At 43.9% G+C, this 15,100-nt stretch overlaps 1 protein-coding gene across 1 annotated transcript in view; it reads left to right on the forward strand.

Moving 5' to 3' along the window:
- svild (supervillin d) overlaps nucleotides 1-15,100 on the forward strand; it is a 96,584-nt gene that overhangs the window by 59,789 nt on the left and 21,695 nt on the right. Inside the window, exons 14-19 of the mRNA XM_083787412.1 lie at nucleotides 1,059-1,128; nucleotides 8,988-9,135; nucleotides 10,793-10,864; nucleotides 12,169-12,255; nucleotides 13,395-13,575; nucleotides 14,522-14,694. Coding sequence (XP_083643538.1) covers nucleotides 1,059-1,128; nucleotides 8,988-9,135; nucleotides 10,793-10,864; nucleotides 12,169-12,255; nucleotides 13,395-13,575; nucleotides 14,522-14,694 — 731 coding nt within the window. The remainder of the gene's footprint in view (nucleotides 1-1,058; nucleotides 1,129-8,987; nucleotides 9,136-10,792; nucleotides 10,865-12,168; nucleotides 12,256-13,394; nucleotides 13,576-14,521; nucleotides 14,695-15,100) is intronic.

Raw genomic sequence — 15,100 nt, forward strand, 5'->3', positions numbered from 1 at the left:
AACACCAAAATGGGTGCCCGGTCAGAATGGGTTAACCCATTCTGACCTGAGATCAGATTCATACAAGGTTTCCACTGGACACACACTGGTCTGATTAACCCATTCTGACCTGAGATCAGATTCTAAAATGTCAGTCGTTCTTCGAGTTTTTCAAAAATAGCAGACCTGCAAGCTCATAGCGCGCCACTCGGTGGCGCGCTATGAGCTTGTAGATCTGCTATTTTTTCAATAGCTAAAGCATAACATGATGCTGACACCAAAACGGGTTCCCGTTCAGGGTTGAAGAGCATCTATGTACAAATTAATGAACATAAATTAAGTCAACTTTTTGTTGAGTAGCCTGCACCGCTCAGTTCACACGGTTGCGATTCTTTTAGCTTTATGTATAATATGAAAGTGTGAGGTAAACTGATGGGAGTGAGGTAGATGGGATTTTTTGGGGGGAGAGGGGTGTTTTGGTTTTGGTTGATTGAATACTTTTATTAGTCAAAATTGTAAACGGCACAGCTCTATAGTAAAACACTTGGCTAAATGGCTAAAAGGATAACACAGAAAAGTCCTGGGGATTTGTTTCCTTTGTGATCCCAGAGCTACACAACTTTTCCCAGGATTGTGCTGCTTGCCATTTGGAGATGTGTTGGCGGTTTTATCTACTGCGGGTGGGGGGGGGGGGGGGGGGGGGGGGGGGGGGGGGGCTTCTCCGAGGATGAGTGGTTGGAAGTTTCTCAGAGATCACAGGAAGACAGCTCTCACCCCAAATTAAGACTTCTGGAACCCTTCCCAATGTGCAAGGAACTTCAGAGCCAGCTTAAATCCATTCATCAGCCTCTACAAAAGAAGATTATCCCAAATCAATCTGATATACTACAGTAATGAAAGGACATACTGTACACACTGTAGGAGGGCTGCCTAGAAGTAAAAAAAAAAAAAAAAAAAAAGCGACAAATCTTCCTTTGACTGGACTAAAGTGTCTGTTATCCTGCTCTATTTGCAGAATGACGGAGTTAACTGGCGGAGAAGAAGAGTGGAAGAGCAAACTGAAGAAGCCAAGCCTACAGAAGTGTCCAGAAGTCCCTGGCTGATCGCTTCAACCAGCTTCATGACGCAGAGAACGCCTGGAAGAAAAAGGTATAGACCCCAACCCTGACCCCCCCCCTTGTATTGCTGTGTGTTGGAATAGCACCATCAACAGCGGGTTAATACAAGCGCATCAAAATAGACACTTTTCTAATAACAAGGTGCTAGGTTTGGTCCCGAGTCTGTCAGTGTGAGAGGCATGATAAATAGTACAGGGGTACCTCTCATTTTATTTAAGACACTGATGACTCTGACCACATGTTGAGGCTTCCCCACAGTTAGAGGAATGAATGAGTCATTGCTGGTGATGAGGGGAGGCCGGCTGCGTGCAGGAGACAGAGAGCGGTATGCTTTTCTCCCCTCCTCTGGCTGAATCAGCTCGTTTTCCTCCCGAGTGGGAGGTGGGGGTGGGGAGGCAGGACTTGGGGGTGGAGGACTTGTAAAAGGAGGAGGATTTGGGAGTGGCGTTGATGCCAAATCCAGAGATCCGCAGCTTAAAGCCACTCTCCCAGCGAGGGGAGCACGCCTCCGCCCCATAAAAATAAAATCCCACACTACGTACCTCCACCACCACCACACTGGTGTTTTGGGTGTTCTCTGTGGGCACATCTGTTGCATGGGTTGTTCCTCACCCTCCGTTACTATTTCACCAACAAGAATGCCTTCCCTTTTAAAAGCTTCTCCCACTCGATCTGTTTCTTATTCAGATCTCACAGGCAATCTGCACTGCAATTCTTCCATGGCCATTGTTGACCAAGCTTGCTTTTTAAATTGGTTGTTTTGTTTGAGGCGAATCGTGTCACGTTTATTTACGTACGAGGACCCACTTCTTGGCTTGATGTCGAGCGACATCAGCGATTCTCTTGAGGGATTTTGGTTTGAGCTCATCTGCCTTCCAATGATGAGCTAACCGTAGGATAAATCCACTCGTATAGTCTGGCAAAGGCACATCTTAAACGTTTTGCAGACAGCAAAGAAATTCCAAACAAATCCCCGCAAATTGTCAGCTGAATACCGAAAAATGAAGTCATCTGTACTGGCCGTCTCCTTATGACAAATCCAATGCTAAAACCATAAACTCAGCGCTATTCCACTCACTGCACCAAAAAAATGCTCCTAATTGGGTACGCCTGAGGAAAGGCCAAGCTCGCCTTCCAAAAATGTTTGTGGATTTGTTCTTTTAATCTGTCAAAGATCATTGCCAGTGTCATTGGTCCGGAACGCACAGTGCTACTGAAATACGCTGATATTGGTGCTGTATATACGACATGCTTTGGCAAACTATGTAATGCAGTGGTGACCTACAATTCACCTGTATGAAAATAATAAGCATTAGGTCATTTTACCCATAAGAAGAGTTTCCTCGTTTTGCTTGCAGATTTAATTGATTGCCAAGAAAAACACGTGTTTTAGTGACTATCCTGAAACTTGTTGTGCAGGGGTCTATTGCCCCTGCATCCGTCTGTAACGAGAAGGATCTCGCATTAGGAAAGCACGTTTTTTTACATTAAGGACAAACTGGAGCCTGGTCTCATACAAAGCTGGGGCGTTGCACTGTCTGAGGACTGCATGGCACGCACCATGGCCACCTTCTCCCACCCGCTCCAGATGTTTCCCGTTACAACATTTTCAAAGTCTTTTCTTTTCACAACTCATATGTTTCAATGAAGCAAAGGCCTTGTTATTGGAAATTATATTCCCCAAAAAATGTGGGCGTTTTTTCCTTTTGAGCGACAGCTGTTTATAATAAGCCGTCACTTTTTTTTTGTTTTTACTGGCAACCTGAAGCTTTACCACACACTTTACGTCAAAGGCTCTCGCCGCGCAGGCAAAAAGAACCAATGTCGTTCACTGAACATGTGCAGGTCATGCTTCAGGTATGAGAGTCATGTGCCTGACATCTGTCCACGGTGCTGTTCAGTGTTCACAGTCCACGGTGCTGTTCACAGTCCATGACTATTCCTTTTTTTATTTTTTTTATTTTTTGGCCTGAGTACAATAACGGTGACCTCATTGCTATTATTCACAATCCCCCCTGTAAGCCATGAGAACCAATTGTTGTGTCCCGGCCCTGCAGGTCCCCTTTGGGCACTGTCAGCCATCACAACTTGAGACGGCTGGTTGAAAATTATGTCCCTAGTGTGTTGCTTCCCGGGAAATGTCTTGGAGATAATGAATGCACTTACGGGTGGGTGGGTGGTGGTGGGGGGGTGGGGGGTGGCATATACACAGGGTAATGGTGATGTGTGCCAGAGGCCTCTTGCTATTTTTAAAGGCACAGTTTGCGGTATCATCTGCCCGTTCATGTTCAAGAGTTCTTTCTGTGGTAGAGCAAATGTCGTACTCCTAATAATGCATGTTCTTATTTGTTTCCCAACCCTTACATAGTCCTACAGAACATACGTTGTAATTAGCCGGCGTTGCCCATTGTTTCCGTTAATCAGTTCGCATTGCATCACATTTTGCGCTTGCACCACGACTACTGGGGTTTCCAATCACCTCGTTAGTATAGTAAGCGCATTATGGTCACAGTGTGAGTACAGACGCACCGTTTATGTTTTGGATGGTCAAAATCTGGTCTTTCCCTTTTTAGTAGTCTGACCTAGATAGTCAAATCTTCAGTGTCCATTTAACACGTAAGGATATCACAGTATAGGTTTCAAATGACCCCCCTCATTGCTTCTTTGATCTACCCATGCTGGAAACTCTCTTCACTCCAGCTGGGACTCTCTAGGATGGATCTCTAAGCTGCCCTCCTCTTCCTCTTTTCCTCTCCAGCCCTACCTCGCCCTTCCTCCTCTTCCCCCCCCCCAGTTTCCTTCCTTTTCCTCTCCAGCCTTCACCTCCAGGCTCTACCTTATATACCCTTTTGACTTTGCCACCCACCCGTCAACCTATGCTAGTCTCTTCAGGTGAGTGCGTGTGTGTGTGTGCGCGCGTGCCTGCATGTGCACTGTAAGTAAATGTGTCTTGCATGTATATTATATATATATACCTTTTCGCATGGTCCTCCTTGACACAAGCTCTTTTTTTCCTTTGTCTCTCTCTGTATCCGAGCTGTGATCACTCTCATCTCCGAACCCGCGCACACCTCGGCGTTGACAACACTATTTGCTTTTCATTACACGATTGTGGTTGTATGGTAGATATCTGTGTCTGTGGTTTTGGCCCGGGGCGCTGCCTGTAGTGAAGCAGGGCAGAGTAAAGTGGTTTCCTGTGGGGCGTTTTGAGGCCCAGTGCCTCGGCTCCGCGCTCCTCTCCTCTCCTGTCTCTTGGGTCCTGTCAGGCCAAGGTATTTCCCCTCTCTGATAGACTCCAGACTCGTTATAGCCAGAGCTGAGCTTCAGCAGAGCTGAGCTTCTGGCTTTAACGGGGGGGGGGCTTGGCAGTGTTTGTGAGCGTGTGTGCCTTAGAGATAGTGGCACCATAATGGACACTCCAACTGTACTGCTGTGTGTTCATTTATTTTTGATGGGACTGAAAACAAACACCACTCAGTACGGCTGCCCTGCAGTCTGTTATGCCTGCACTGTGTATTTGTTATAGATAGTACTGTGTGTGTGTGTGTGTGTGTGTGTGTGTGTGTGTGTGTGTGTGTGTGTGTGTGTGTGTGTGTGTGTGTGTGTGTGTGTGTGTGTGTGTGTGTGTGTGTGTGTGTGTGTGTGTGTGTGTGTGTGTGTGTGTGTGTTTGTGTGTCTCTCTCTCACAGTGAAGAGAAACAGAAGCATGATGTAGGTCTATATACTGTTTGCACACTTCTGCATGTTCTTGCATTCATATATGGTCAAACCAGCACTTAAGATTCCTCAGACCTATTATGACCATTATTGAAGCTCAGAGTTAAAGTGAAAGGATCCAGTCATGGAGCAGAGGCATTATCTCCAACAGCATCTAGTACTGCTACTGTATGTACAGTGTACAGTACAGGGGCCTCCATTTCATGTAATGCATGCACGTTTGCGTGTACGGTGAATTGCATTTAGTCGAGAATGTCATCACGAGTAAGTAACATGCAATGAATTCTGATTAGGCAGTGGTTACTATAAATGGATACATCGGTTGTTGGTGCAGCCGTGCAGGGATCAAACTTCGGGAATGTCGGGAATTATCTTTTTAACAACACTTTTTGGGGCCAGTTGACGCAATAGATAAATGATATTCATAAAAATCTCAGACATTTGACTTGTGATTATGACTGTTCTTTTCGTAAATGAATGCCCTACTACGGCCTACTTCATCATACTACTGTGACAGACAAAAGTAGCATGCTACTAAAAATGTGGTGCATCTTTTGGAATTGGAATCCTAAAAAGTAATAGTTATTCATGTATTAAAGGGATTGTGACATTAAAAAAAAGTTTTGGAATTGTTCTTATTTTTTAGGTTTTCTAAGCTCAATTGCACCCAAAAAACCTGAACTTTTAACATTCAGTAGACTTTCTGTGGTCTGGCCGGCAGTTTGTGATGTAAGAGCCTGCAAATCCCATATATGTCAATGGGATTTGCCAGCAGATGTCACTGTTTTCACTGTCTTGCCTGTTTTCATTGTAGCTCAAAAGGCTTCCAAACCCCAAAGAAAACTCCAGACCACAGAAAATCCACTGAATGTTCAAAGTTCAGGATTTTGGGGTGTAATTGAGGTCATAAAACCTAAAAGAAAAACGAAAAAGAAAAATGAATGTCATAAAACCTTTAACTTGGAGTTAATGTTTTCCTAAGGTCCTCTAGTCTACAGAGAACAGTTTCTATATCTATATATGTTTTCATTATAACGTTTAGGTTACCGTTATATATGAAAAAAGCCTAATGGACAGGTCTACAGGAATTACTAAAAATATTATATTTATTGAGTCTCTAGAAGACGTCAGCATTTTTTATTTTTTATGAAGCCAAGAGCCTGTTACTAATCATGAAAAGTGACGCTAATTGTGTTTAGTAAAACCACTTTAACCCATTCTGAACGGGCACCCATTTTGGTGTCAGCATCATGTTATGCTTTAGATATTGAAAAATAGCAGATCTACAAGCTCATATCGCGCCACCGAGTGGCGCGATACGAGCTTGTAGGTCTGCCATTTTTGAAAAATCGAAGAACGACTGACATTTTTAGAATCTGATCTCGGGTCAGAATGGGTTCATCAGACCAGTGTGTGTCCAGTGGAAAACCTCGTATGAATCTGATCTCAGGTCAGAATGGGTTAATGGCAGAGAGCTTACTGTTGTCACGCCTCACCACTGCTGTTCTCAATCCGCGTTGACATCGTGGCCTCAGCTGTGGATTCATCACGTAATCCATCGCTGTTGGCCTCTTGTCACGCCGCTCGCTGACATCTTTGACTGTTTACGCTGCCTCTTCAGAGCCCTGAGCTCAGCTACGTGAGCGTGAGCAGACCTCCCCAGATCAACAGTCTCTACAGCCACTTTGATGAGTGCTTCTGAGGAGCAGCCCCCCCCCCCCCCCCCCCATCACACCCATCCATCACATGGCTGTCCTGCTCCCCTTTACCCATTAAGACCTTAGGCCGATTCTACACATAAATCAGGGCTTCTCAAACTTTTTTGTGCCAAGGAGCAAATAAGGACCCCCTGCAAAATGTGCCATGTATTTGGCCGCGGACCCCCCATCTTAACCCATTCTGACCTGAGATCAGATTCATACGAGGTTTCCGCCGGACACACACACTGGTCTGATGAACCCATTCTGACCTGAGATCAGATTCTAAAAATGTCAGTCGCTCTTCGATTTTTCAAAAATAGCAGACCTACAAGCTCGTATCGCGCCACTCGGTGGCGCGCTATGAGCTTGTGGATCTGCTATTTTTCAATAGCTAAAGCATGACATGATGCTGACACCAAAATGGGTGCCCGGTCAGAATGGGTTAAAATGTTTTGTGCCAGGGATTTATGTATCTTATTATCTTTACCCGTATCCTTTGTGATTCACGTTAACCACTTCAGAATGAGCGAAACTAGTTGGATCTACAAGCCGACACCGTGTCGCGGCGCGACACAAGTTACCTAGCGTGTTAGCTTGAACATCTGTTATTTGTAATATGAAATGAAGCTTATGCAACTGTTTCTTCACCACTTCTTCCCCCATTGTTTCATTTTGTTTGCAGCGGCGGAGCCATGTGTTTTATATTTCTCAGCCCGAGACAATTTAGCGACATGGTTTGATTGAGCAAAATGTGTCATTACATTCCCCATTAATCAAACGACAGAACGCATATCTGTCTCCTCTGCTGTGGTTGCTGCTTGCGTCCATAGGCTGTCTTGGTTCAGGAATCGGCAGGCCTGGTATATTAGCCCATTCTGACCGGGCATCCATTTTGGTGTCAGCAAGCATCATGTTATGCTTTAGCTATTTAAAAATAGCAGATCTACAAGCTCATATCGCGCCACCGAGTGGCGCGATACGAGCTTGTAGGTCTGCTATTTTTGAAAAATCGAAGAACGACTGACATTTTTTTAATCTGATCTCAGGTCAGAATGGGTTCATCAGACCAGTGTGTGTCCGGCGGAAACCTCGTATGAATCTGATCTCAGGTCAGAATGGGTTAAAGCCAGAAGCTGAATCTGATCTCAGGTCAGAATGGGTTAGATCCCATGAATAGCTTTGTCGTCGGCGAAAGCGTAAACGACGGCAGCCGCTGTAAATACAGTAAAAACACGTCGTGGACATTTAAACAGTGGAATATATCATTAATAACTGTGAAAGTGCTCCTGGGCTGCAGTGGGAACCGGGGAGCCTCCGGAGTACAGCCATGGTAATGCATTTTTAACCCATTCTGACCGGGCACCCATTTTGGTGTCAGCATCATGTTATGCTTTAGCTATTGAAAAATAGCAGATCTACAAGCTCATATCGCGCCACCGAGTGGCGCGATACGAGCTTGTAGGTCTGCTATTTTTGAAAAATCGAAGAACGACTGACATTTCTAGAATCTGATCTCGGGTCAGAATGGGTTAATGGTGGAATTCAAGAAACATCAGGCGGAGTAAATCACTGTGAGAAATGGCCAACAGACACGTGTTTGATGGATGAACCACAGTCCACAGTTATGTTTTGGGGTCTTTTATTTTCTCTTTATCTCTCTCTGTTTTTCTACCGAGACCCAAAGTTGATCGTGTTTTTGATGGTAAGAATGAGTTTTGACTGATGAAGTACAGAGTGGGTGGTTTTTCTCTCAGCGTTTATATACAGTACATAGTGCAGAAATCAGCAGATCTTTGTCATGTTGCTACATTACATTTCCCTTCCGTCAGTCCCAGCAGGCGGGAGTCTTTGTTTTGTGTTTGTCCACAAACACAAAACACAAAACTCTCTCTATCGCTCAATGAATACAATGGAAAGTGGTAAAAAAAAAAGAAAATGGTTGTGGATGGCCCATTACTGACTGCATTTATTCATTTTGCTTTATTTAACCACTTGTTTAACCACTTAAGCCCTATATACTATGCTGAATAATAATCTAATAATGCATGTCTGGTGCATATACTATGCTTAAATTTACTTCACTGACATCCAAACCAGTAGGTGCCCTAGTACCCACCACCAGCGTGAGGGTCTATATTTCTCAAAGGAAGAGTATAGGGAGACCACCACCAAACACTGCAGATGTGCTAGTTTCATTGTGTTGGCCATACAGATTGGTTAAAATGATGTTTTATTCATTAAAGTGACTTTTTTCCGACCGATTACGCAACCCATCTAGACGTGAATTAGTTGACATTTTGTTTTGTTTTTGGCACGTTCCTATAAGCCGATACATTTGATGAGCTGCAGTGGTACCCTATGGAGACACAAAGAGTATCTCTTTAAAAATAAATCCAGGATTGTAGCGTCAGTAGTTTGACAATGCCAATGCCAGTAAGAGTGATGGGTGTCATGTTGTGTCGGTGTGTGTCAGAAGTCCAGCTCCGACGTGGAGACCAAGACGTCTCTGGCCGACCGGATGAAGATCCTGCAGGAGAAGGAAGAGGCGTGGAAGAGCCGAGGGAAAGGAGCCGCCAATGACTCCACGCAGTTCACTGTGGCTGGACGCATGGCCAAGAGAGGTAGAGCCACAGTAACTCTCTCTCTCTCTCTCTCTCTCTGTCTGATGAGCCATGGTGTAACCATCTCACTCTGCATCAGTGTTGTTTTCGTCGACTAAAACTAAGACGAAAAATGTTCGTCGACTACCTTTTCCACTGAAGAAAACTGAATGGAAACTAAATTAAAACTATGCTATGGTGACTAAAACTAAGACTAAATATACTGACAATTTCGTCAACAAATAAAAACTAGACTAAAATGTTAGGAAGGGACTAGTGGACAAGAGATCCAGTATAAGTCATTTTACACTTGGTTGCATGCTGAAAATAGCCGATCAGCAAGTGCAAAATAAGTCATTATGACGGCAACAAGGCCCGCAAAAATAAATTTTAGTCAACTAAATCACCTGTAGATTTAGTTGACTAAAATCTTATGACATTTAGTCGACTAAAACTAGACTAACACTAATACATTCCAGGTGACTAAAATGTGACTAAGACTAAGTGAAAACTATTCAGGAGACTATGACTAAAACTAAAATAGAAATTCGCTGCCAAAAACAACACTGCTCTGCATCTTCCGATACATTATCTGTGCATTAGTGTGTTCTGTTCAACGTGGACCAGTGATGTGGTCTACTCTAGCCCATTCTGACCTGAGATCAGATTCATACGAGGTTTCCACTGGACACACACTGGTCTGATTAACCCATTCTGACCAGAGATCAGATTCTAAAAATGTCAGTCGTTCAAAAAAAAAAAAGTTCAATCATTTCAGGAAGAAAGAAAAGAAAAATCGAAGAAATTCCAGGAATTGGATTAGAAAACAAATGTTTAGTAGTGAAAATTGCAGATCTACAGTACAAGCTCACAACGAAGCGCGAAGCGGAGTGGTGCGTTGTGAGCTTGTAGATCTGCTATTTTCACTAGTGTGGGTCCCGGGAGAATGTTTAATTTCCGTTTTGGGTCGCGGGCTAAAACGTTTGGGAACCACTACTCTAGAAGTGCTTACATTTACAACTAATGACCGCATCCTTGCAATGGTCTTTGTAGTCCTGTGGACATTGAAACTACACAACACTATGCGGTAGATAGTGAGTCATAATATCATACAACAGGAATGTGCAGGAAATCTGCAGATCTTTGTCAAATTATTGCAAATTACAGACTCAATTACAGGACACGGTGGCCATAGCTGAGTGGGCATAGAGAGGACATCTGGGAATCCTAACTGACCCCAGTTCAACCCAACAGTCTGCACAGTCTGTGTGTCGGAAGTGTCCTGTTCTGCAGACAAATGACACAATGAGCAAATGTACACTGATGTAAAATACCCCAAGGGCTATAATTATATGACACATCGTCAGCCAATGAAAGAATGACATCAGTATGAATCTAATCTATGTATCTTTTGTACTTTGTCAGTGCCGTGGAAGTTTATCCCATTCTGAACGGGAACCCATTTTGGTGTCAGCATCATGTCGTGCTTTAGCTATTGAAAATTAGCAGATCTACAAGCTCATAGCGCGCCACCGAGTGGCGCGCTATGAGCTTGTAGGTCTGCTATTTTTTCTGATCTCGGGTCAGGAATGGGTTAATCAGACCAGTGTGTGTCCAGTGGAAACCTGGTATGAATCTGATCTCAGAGTGACGTGGTGATGTTGTTGTGTTCCACCAGGGCTGGTGTCAGATGAGTCTCCTCTCATCCACCTCAAGAAGTCTTCTGCTACACCTGTGAAGCCACAAGAAGGTACTGGTATATATATATATATATATATATATATTTATATATATTTTTTTTAGGGATATAAATATATCAGATAATTGTTGGAAAAATACACATCGTTGCTGTCAGCTGGAAACCTTGTATGTCCAAAACTCTTCCTTTCTCATTACTATTTCAACATTTTGAAAATAGCTGATCTACAAGTAGTAATTTACATAACTACTTAACCCATTCTGTACGGGAACCCGTTTTGGTGTCGGCATCATGTCATGCTTTAGCTATTTAAAAATAGCAGATCTACAAGCTCATATCGCGCCACCGAGTGGCGCGATACGAGCTTGTAGGTCTGCTATTTTTGAAAAATCGAAGAGCGACTGACATTTTTAGAATCTGATCTCAGGTCAGAATGGGTTAAGCCTATTTTGTGGGGCGCCCGCTGGCCCAAGTGGTCCAGGCATAGCATGCCTGACGGCGTGTCGCGTGTTCGAGTCCCGTTCATGACGACCCACTGCATGTCTCTCCCCTTCTCTCTCTCTCTCCCTCTTTCCTGTCCATCTTCACTTGATGCTATCCATAAAATAAAAAAACTATTTTGTATTTTCCAAAATGTAAAAAAAAATACTAATTGAGATGGTCAAATGTTTTGCCCTGAACAAAGCGAGGCCGGGAAAGGCCCGGTCGGATCATTTTTGCTGTTTTGTCATTTCCCATACTCTCTCCACTGTCACTGTAGTCAAATAAAGGCTTAAAGGGATTGTGACATTAAAAAAAAGGTTTTGGAATTGTTCTTGTTTTTTTTTAGGTTTTCTAATCTCAATTGCACCCAAAAAACATGCACTTTTAACATTCAGTAGATTTTCTGTGATCTGGGGTTTTCTGGCTCAAACAGGTGCTCTGATTTGCCGGCAGTAAGTGACATCACTTACTGCAAATCCCATATATGTCAATGGGATTTGCCAGCAGATGTCACTGTTTCACTGTGTTGCCTGTTTTCATTGTAGCTCAAAAGGCCCAAAAAACCCCAAAGAAAACTTCAGACCACAGAAAATCTACTGAATGTTCAAAGTTCAGGTTTTTTGGGTGTAATTGAGGTCATAAAACCTAAAAGAAAAAAAGAAAAAGAAATGAAAATGAATGTCATAAAACCTTTAAATAAAAAAGCAAATCTACAAGCTCACATTATTTGTTGTAATGCAAGCTTGCAGATTCACAAATTGCTCAAATGTGTGAAAAAACACATGCACAATAATGGCATGCCCCAAAATGGGGACCCCAGGTTGTGAAAGCGGCTAACGCAACATTGTTGCCTGGTTCTTTGCTTTGGACAGAGATCTCCACGAGAAGTGATGTCAAGGTGGAAGGGGATAAAAGGCTGGACAAGCTCGAGTCCTTCCTGGACAAACTCCATAACAAAGGTACCGTCTGGCTCCTTGTCGTTTTGAAATCGCTGCCAGTGAAAAGGACATTATAGTGGTGAACTCGATGTTACTTCCACTTTTGGCTTTCACATCCATAACGTGACCCTCGTTCCAAAGTTCAATTTCCTGTATTCGCCGTGCAGAAATTATAGTCAATTTTAGTGAATATTAGTGATTTAATAATTCATGTGAATAAAGATGAGACATTTACTTGGTATTACAGCATCAAAACACTCTAGCCAATGGATATGCCACGTACTGTATATAATATATTCAACTTAATGTATAATATATTCAACTTCATTCAGTGAATATCATGGTGTATTTTGCGCGGGAACCCATTTTGGTGTTAGCACCATGTCATGCTTTAGCTATTTAAAAATAGCAGATCTACAAGCTCATAGCGCGCCACCGAGTGGCGCTCTAAGAGCTTGTAGGTCTGCTATTTTTTTTTAATCGAAGAACGACTGACATTTTTAGAATCTGATCTCGGGTCAGAATGGGTTAATCAGACCAGTGTGTGTCCAGTGGATACCTCGTATATGAATCTGATCTCAGGTCAGAATGGGTTAATACACTACACTGTGTGACTTTGAATTGGCATAACCCTGATTAGCCACTGAAACCCTATTCTTGGTTAACCGGAGTCCCTCTGGGCTCTGTCCCAGTTTCTGTTTCCGTTGTACATATAAATATCTTCGCAGAAAATAGCAGATCTACAGCTCACAATGTGATGCATTGTGAGCATTGTACATCTGCTATTTTCTTGTGAGCGTCCAGAATACGGATGCTGGGGTTTTAACCCATTGTGGGCGGGGACCCCTTTTGGTGTTAGCATTTACGCTATGCTTTAGCTATTGAAAAATAGCAGATCTACAAGCTCATAGCGCGCCACCGAGTGGCGCGCTACGAGCTTGTAGGTCTGCTATTTTTGAAAAATCAAAGAACGACTGACATAGAAACATAGCTTTTTCTAGAAAACTGTCATTTTCAAACAGACATTTTTAGAATCTGATCTCGGGTCAGAATGGGTTAAGAGGTTAAAACGTTACGGTATGAAATCGCAACATCTTCCAAGGCATTCTCAGTTGACTCTTCCTGTTTCCTTGCCATTTCCTCCCTGGCGGCGGGTTCAGGCGTGAGTTCCAGCAGGACGTCCACCATCGAGGTGACGGCAGAGACGGAGAAGGAGGTCATGACCCTGGACGACGAGGAGACGTTCGGCAGCTTCTACAAGGCCATCTCCCCCACGGCGCTCAACTCCAGCGTCACTATGACAGAGGAGGACCTGGGCCAGATTGCACCTGGTACCCCCATGTAGGTTCACGATGATCATTCGAATGCATACATATACCACCATGTAGGTTATAGGGTTATTGTCTCCACCAGGCCGAAGGCATGGGGGGAGAGTATGTTTTGCACTCCGTCCGTCTGTCCGTGTGTCCGTCCGTCCGTGTGTGTGTGTGTGTGTGTGCGTCCGTGAGCAGCTAATCTCGGCCACCGTTAACCCGGTCGATGCCAAATTTTGCACACACACTCCCTGGATGCCAACGATGAACCTCTGCCCCAAACTTTCCAGAACGGCCTGTTATAGCGCCACCAGGAGGCCGCTTTGTGCAAAACAAGTTTTTGCACAGTACACCTACAGATTTTGTCCAAACATCACGCAAATTGGTACACAGTCTCTCTAGAGCCATTCAACGAAACCGGTCTTTCAGATTTCTCAGACTCCATCCTGATTTACTTTTGTTGCCCTTTTATCCAACCACCAGATGAAGGCAAGCTGCAATGTCCTACATTCCTATCCTGGTGGAGACCTGTGCCCAGAAGGGCACTTTTTCTAGTTTCACTTTCAAATGAAACAAACGATGGGACGCGATTTTTTTCCATTCATTTTCTTTTTTTTTATATTGTTGTTAATGTTGATTTAATTTGAAGTGAAATATCCCAGTGTAGGTTTATGATAATAATTCAAAAACACCCCCAATACCCCATTAACCCATTCTGACCGGGCACCCATTTTGGTGTCAGCATCATGTTATGCTTTAGCTATTGAAAAATAGCAGATCTACAAGCTCATATCGCGCCACCGAGTGGCGCGATACGAGCTTGTAGGTCTGCTATTTTTGACAAATGGAAGAGCGACTGACATTTTTAGAATCTGATCTCAGGTCAGAATGGGTTCATCAGGTCCAGTGGAAACCTCGTATGAATCTGATCTCAGGTCAGAATGTTAATGTTGATTTAATTTGAATTGAAACAGGCTGACCTCCGCTGTGACGGAGCACAAGCGAGCTGTGCGTCCGGCCAGGAGGAACCAGGGCTCCAGGAACCCCCTGAGGGCCTTGGCCGCCCGCAACGACATCCGCCAGGTCTACACCGAGCAGAGGCTCAACGTGGCCAGCCTGGAGACCAAGAGGATACAAGTGGAGAGGAGTAAGTACTTCCTCCTCGCGTGACCTGACGCTCTTAACCCATTCTGACCTGAGATCAGATTCATACGAGGTTTCCGCCGGACACACACACTGGTCTGATGAACCCATTCTGACCTGAGATCAGATTCTAAAAATGTCAGTCGCTCTTCGATTTTTCAAAAATAGCAGACCTACAAGCTCGTATCGCGCCACTCGGTGGCGCGATACGAGCTTGTAGATCTGCTATTTTTATATAGCTAAAGCATAACATGATGCTGACACCATAATGGGTGCCCGGTCAGAATGGGTTAATCCAGAGCGATTCACAGTAACAAAAACATGGTAATACATCGTATACATCAAAACGTCATCATGAATCGTACGTAAGCTAAAGAACCTAACGGTGGAATATAATATGAATGAAACTA

This window comes from Protomyctophum parallelum (genome assembly GCF_964188405.1).
Source record: "Protomyctophum parallelum genome assembly, chromosome: 17".
Lineage (NCBI taxonomy): Eukaryota > Metazoa > Chordata > Actinopteri > Myctophiformes > Myctophidae > Protomyctophum > Protomyctophum parallelum.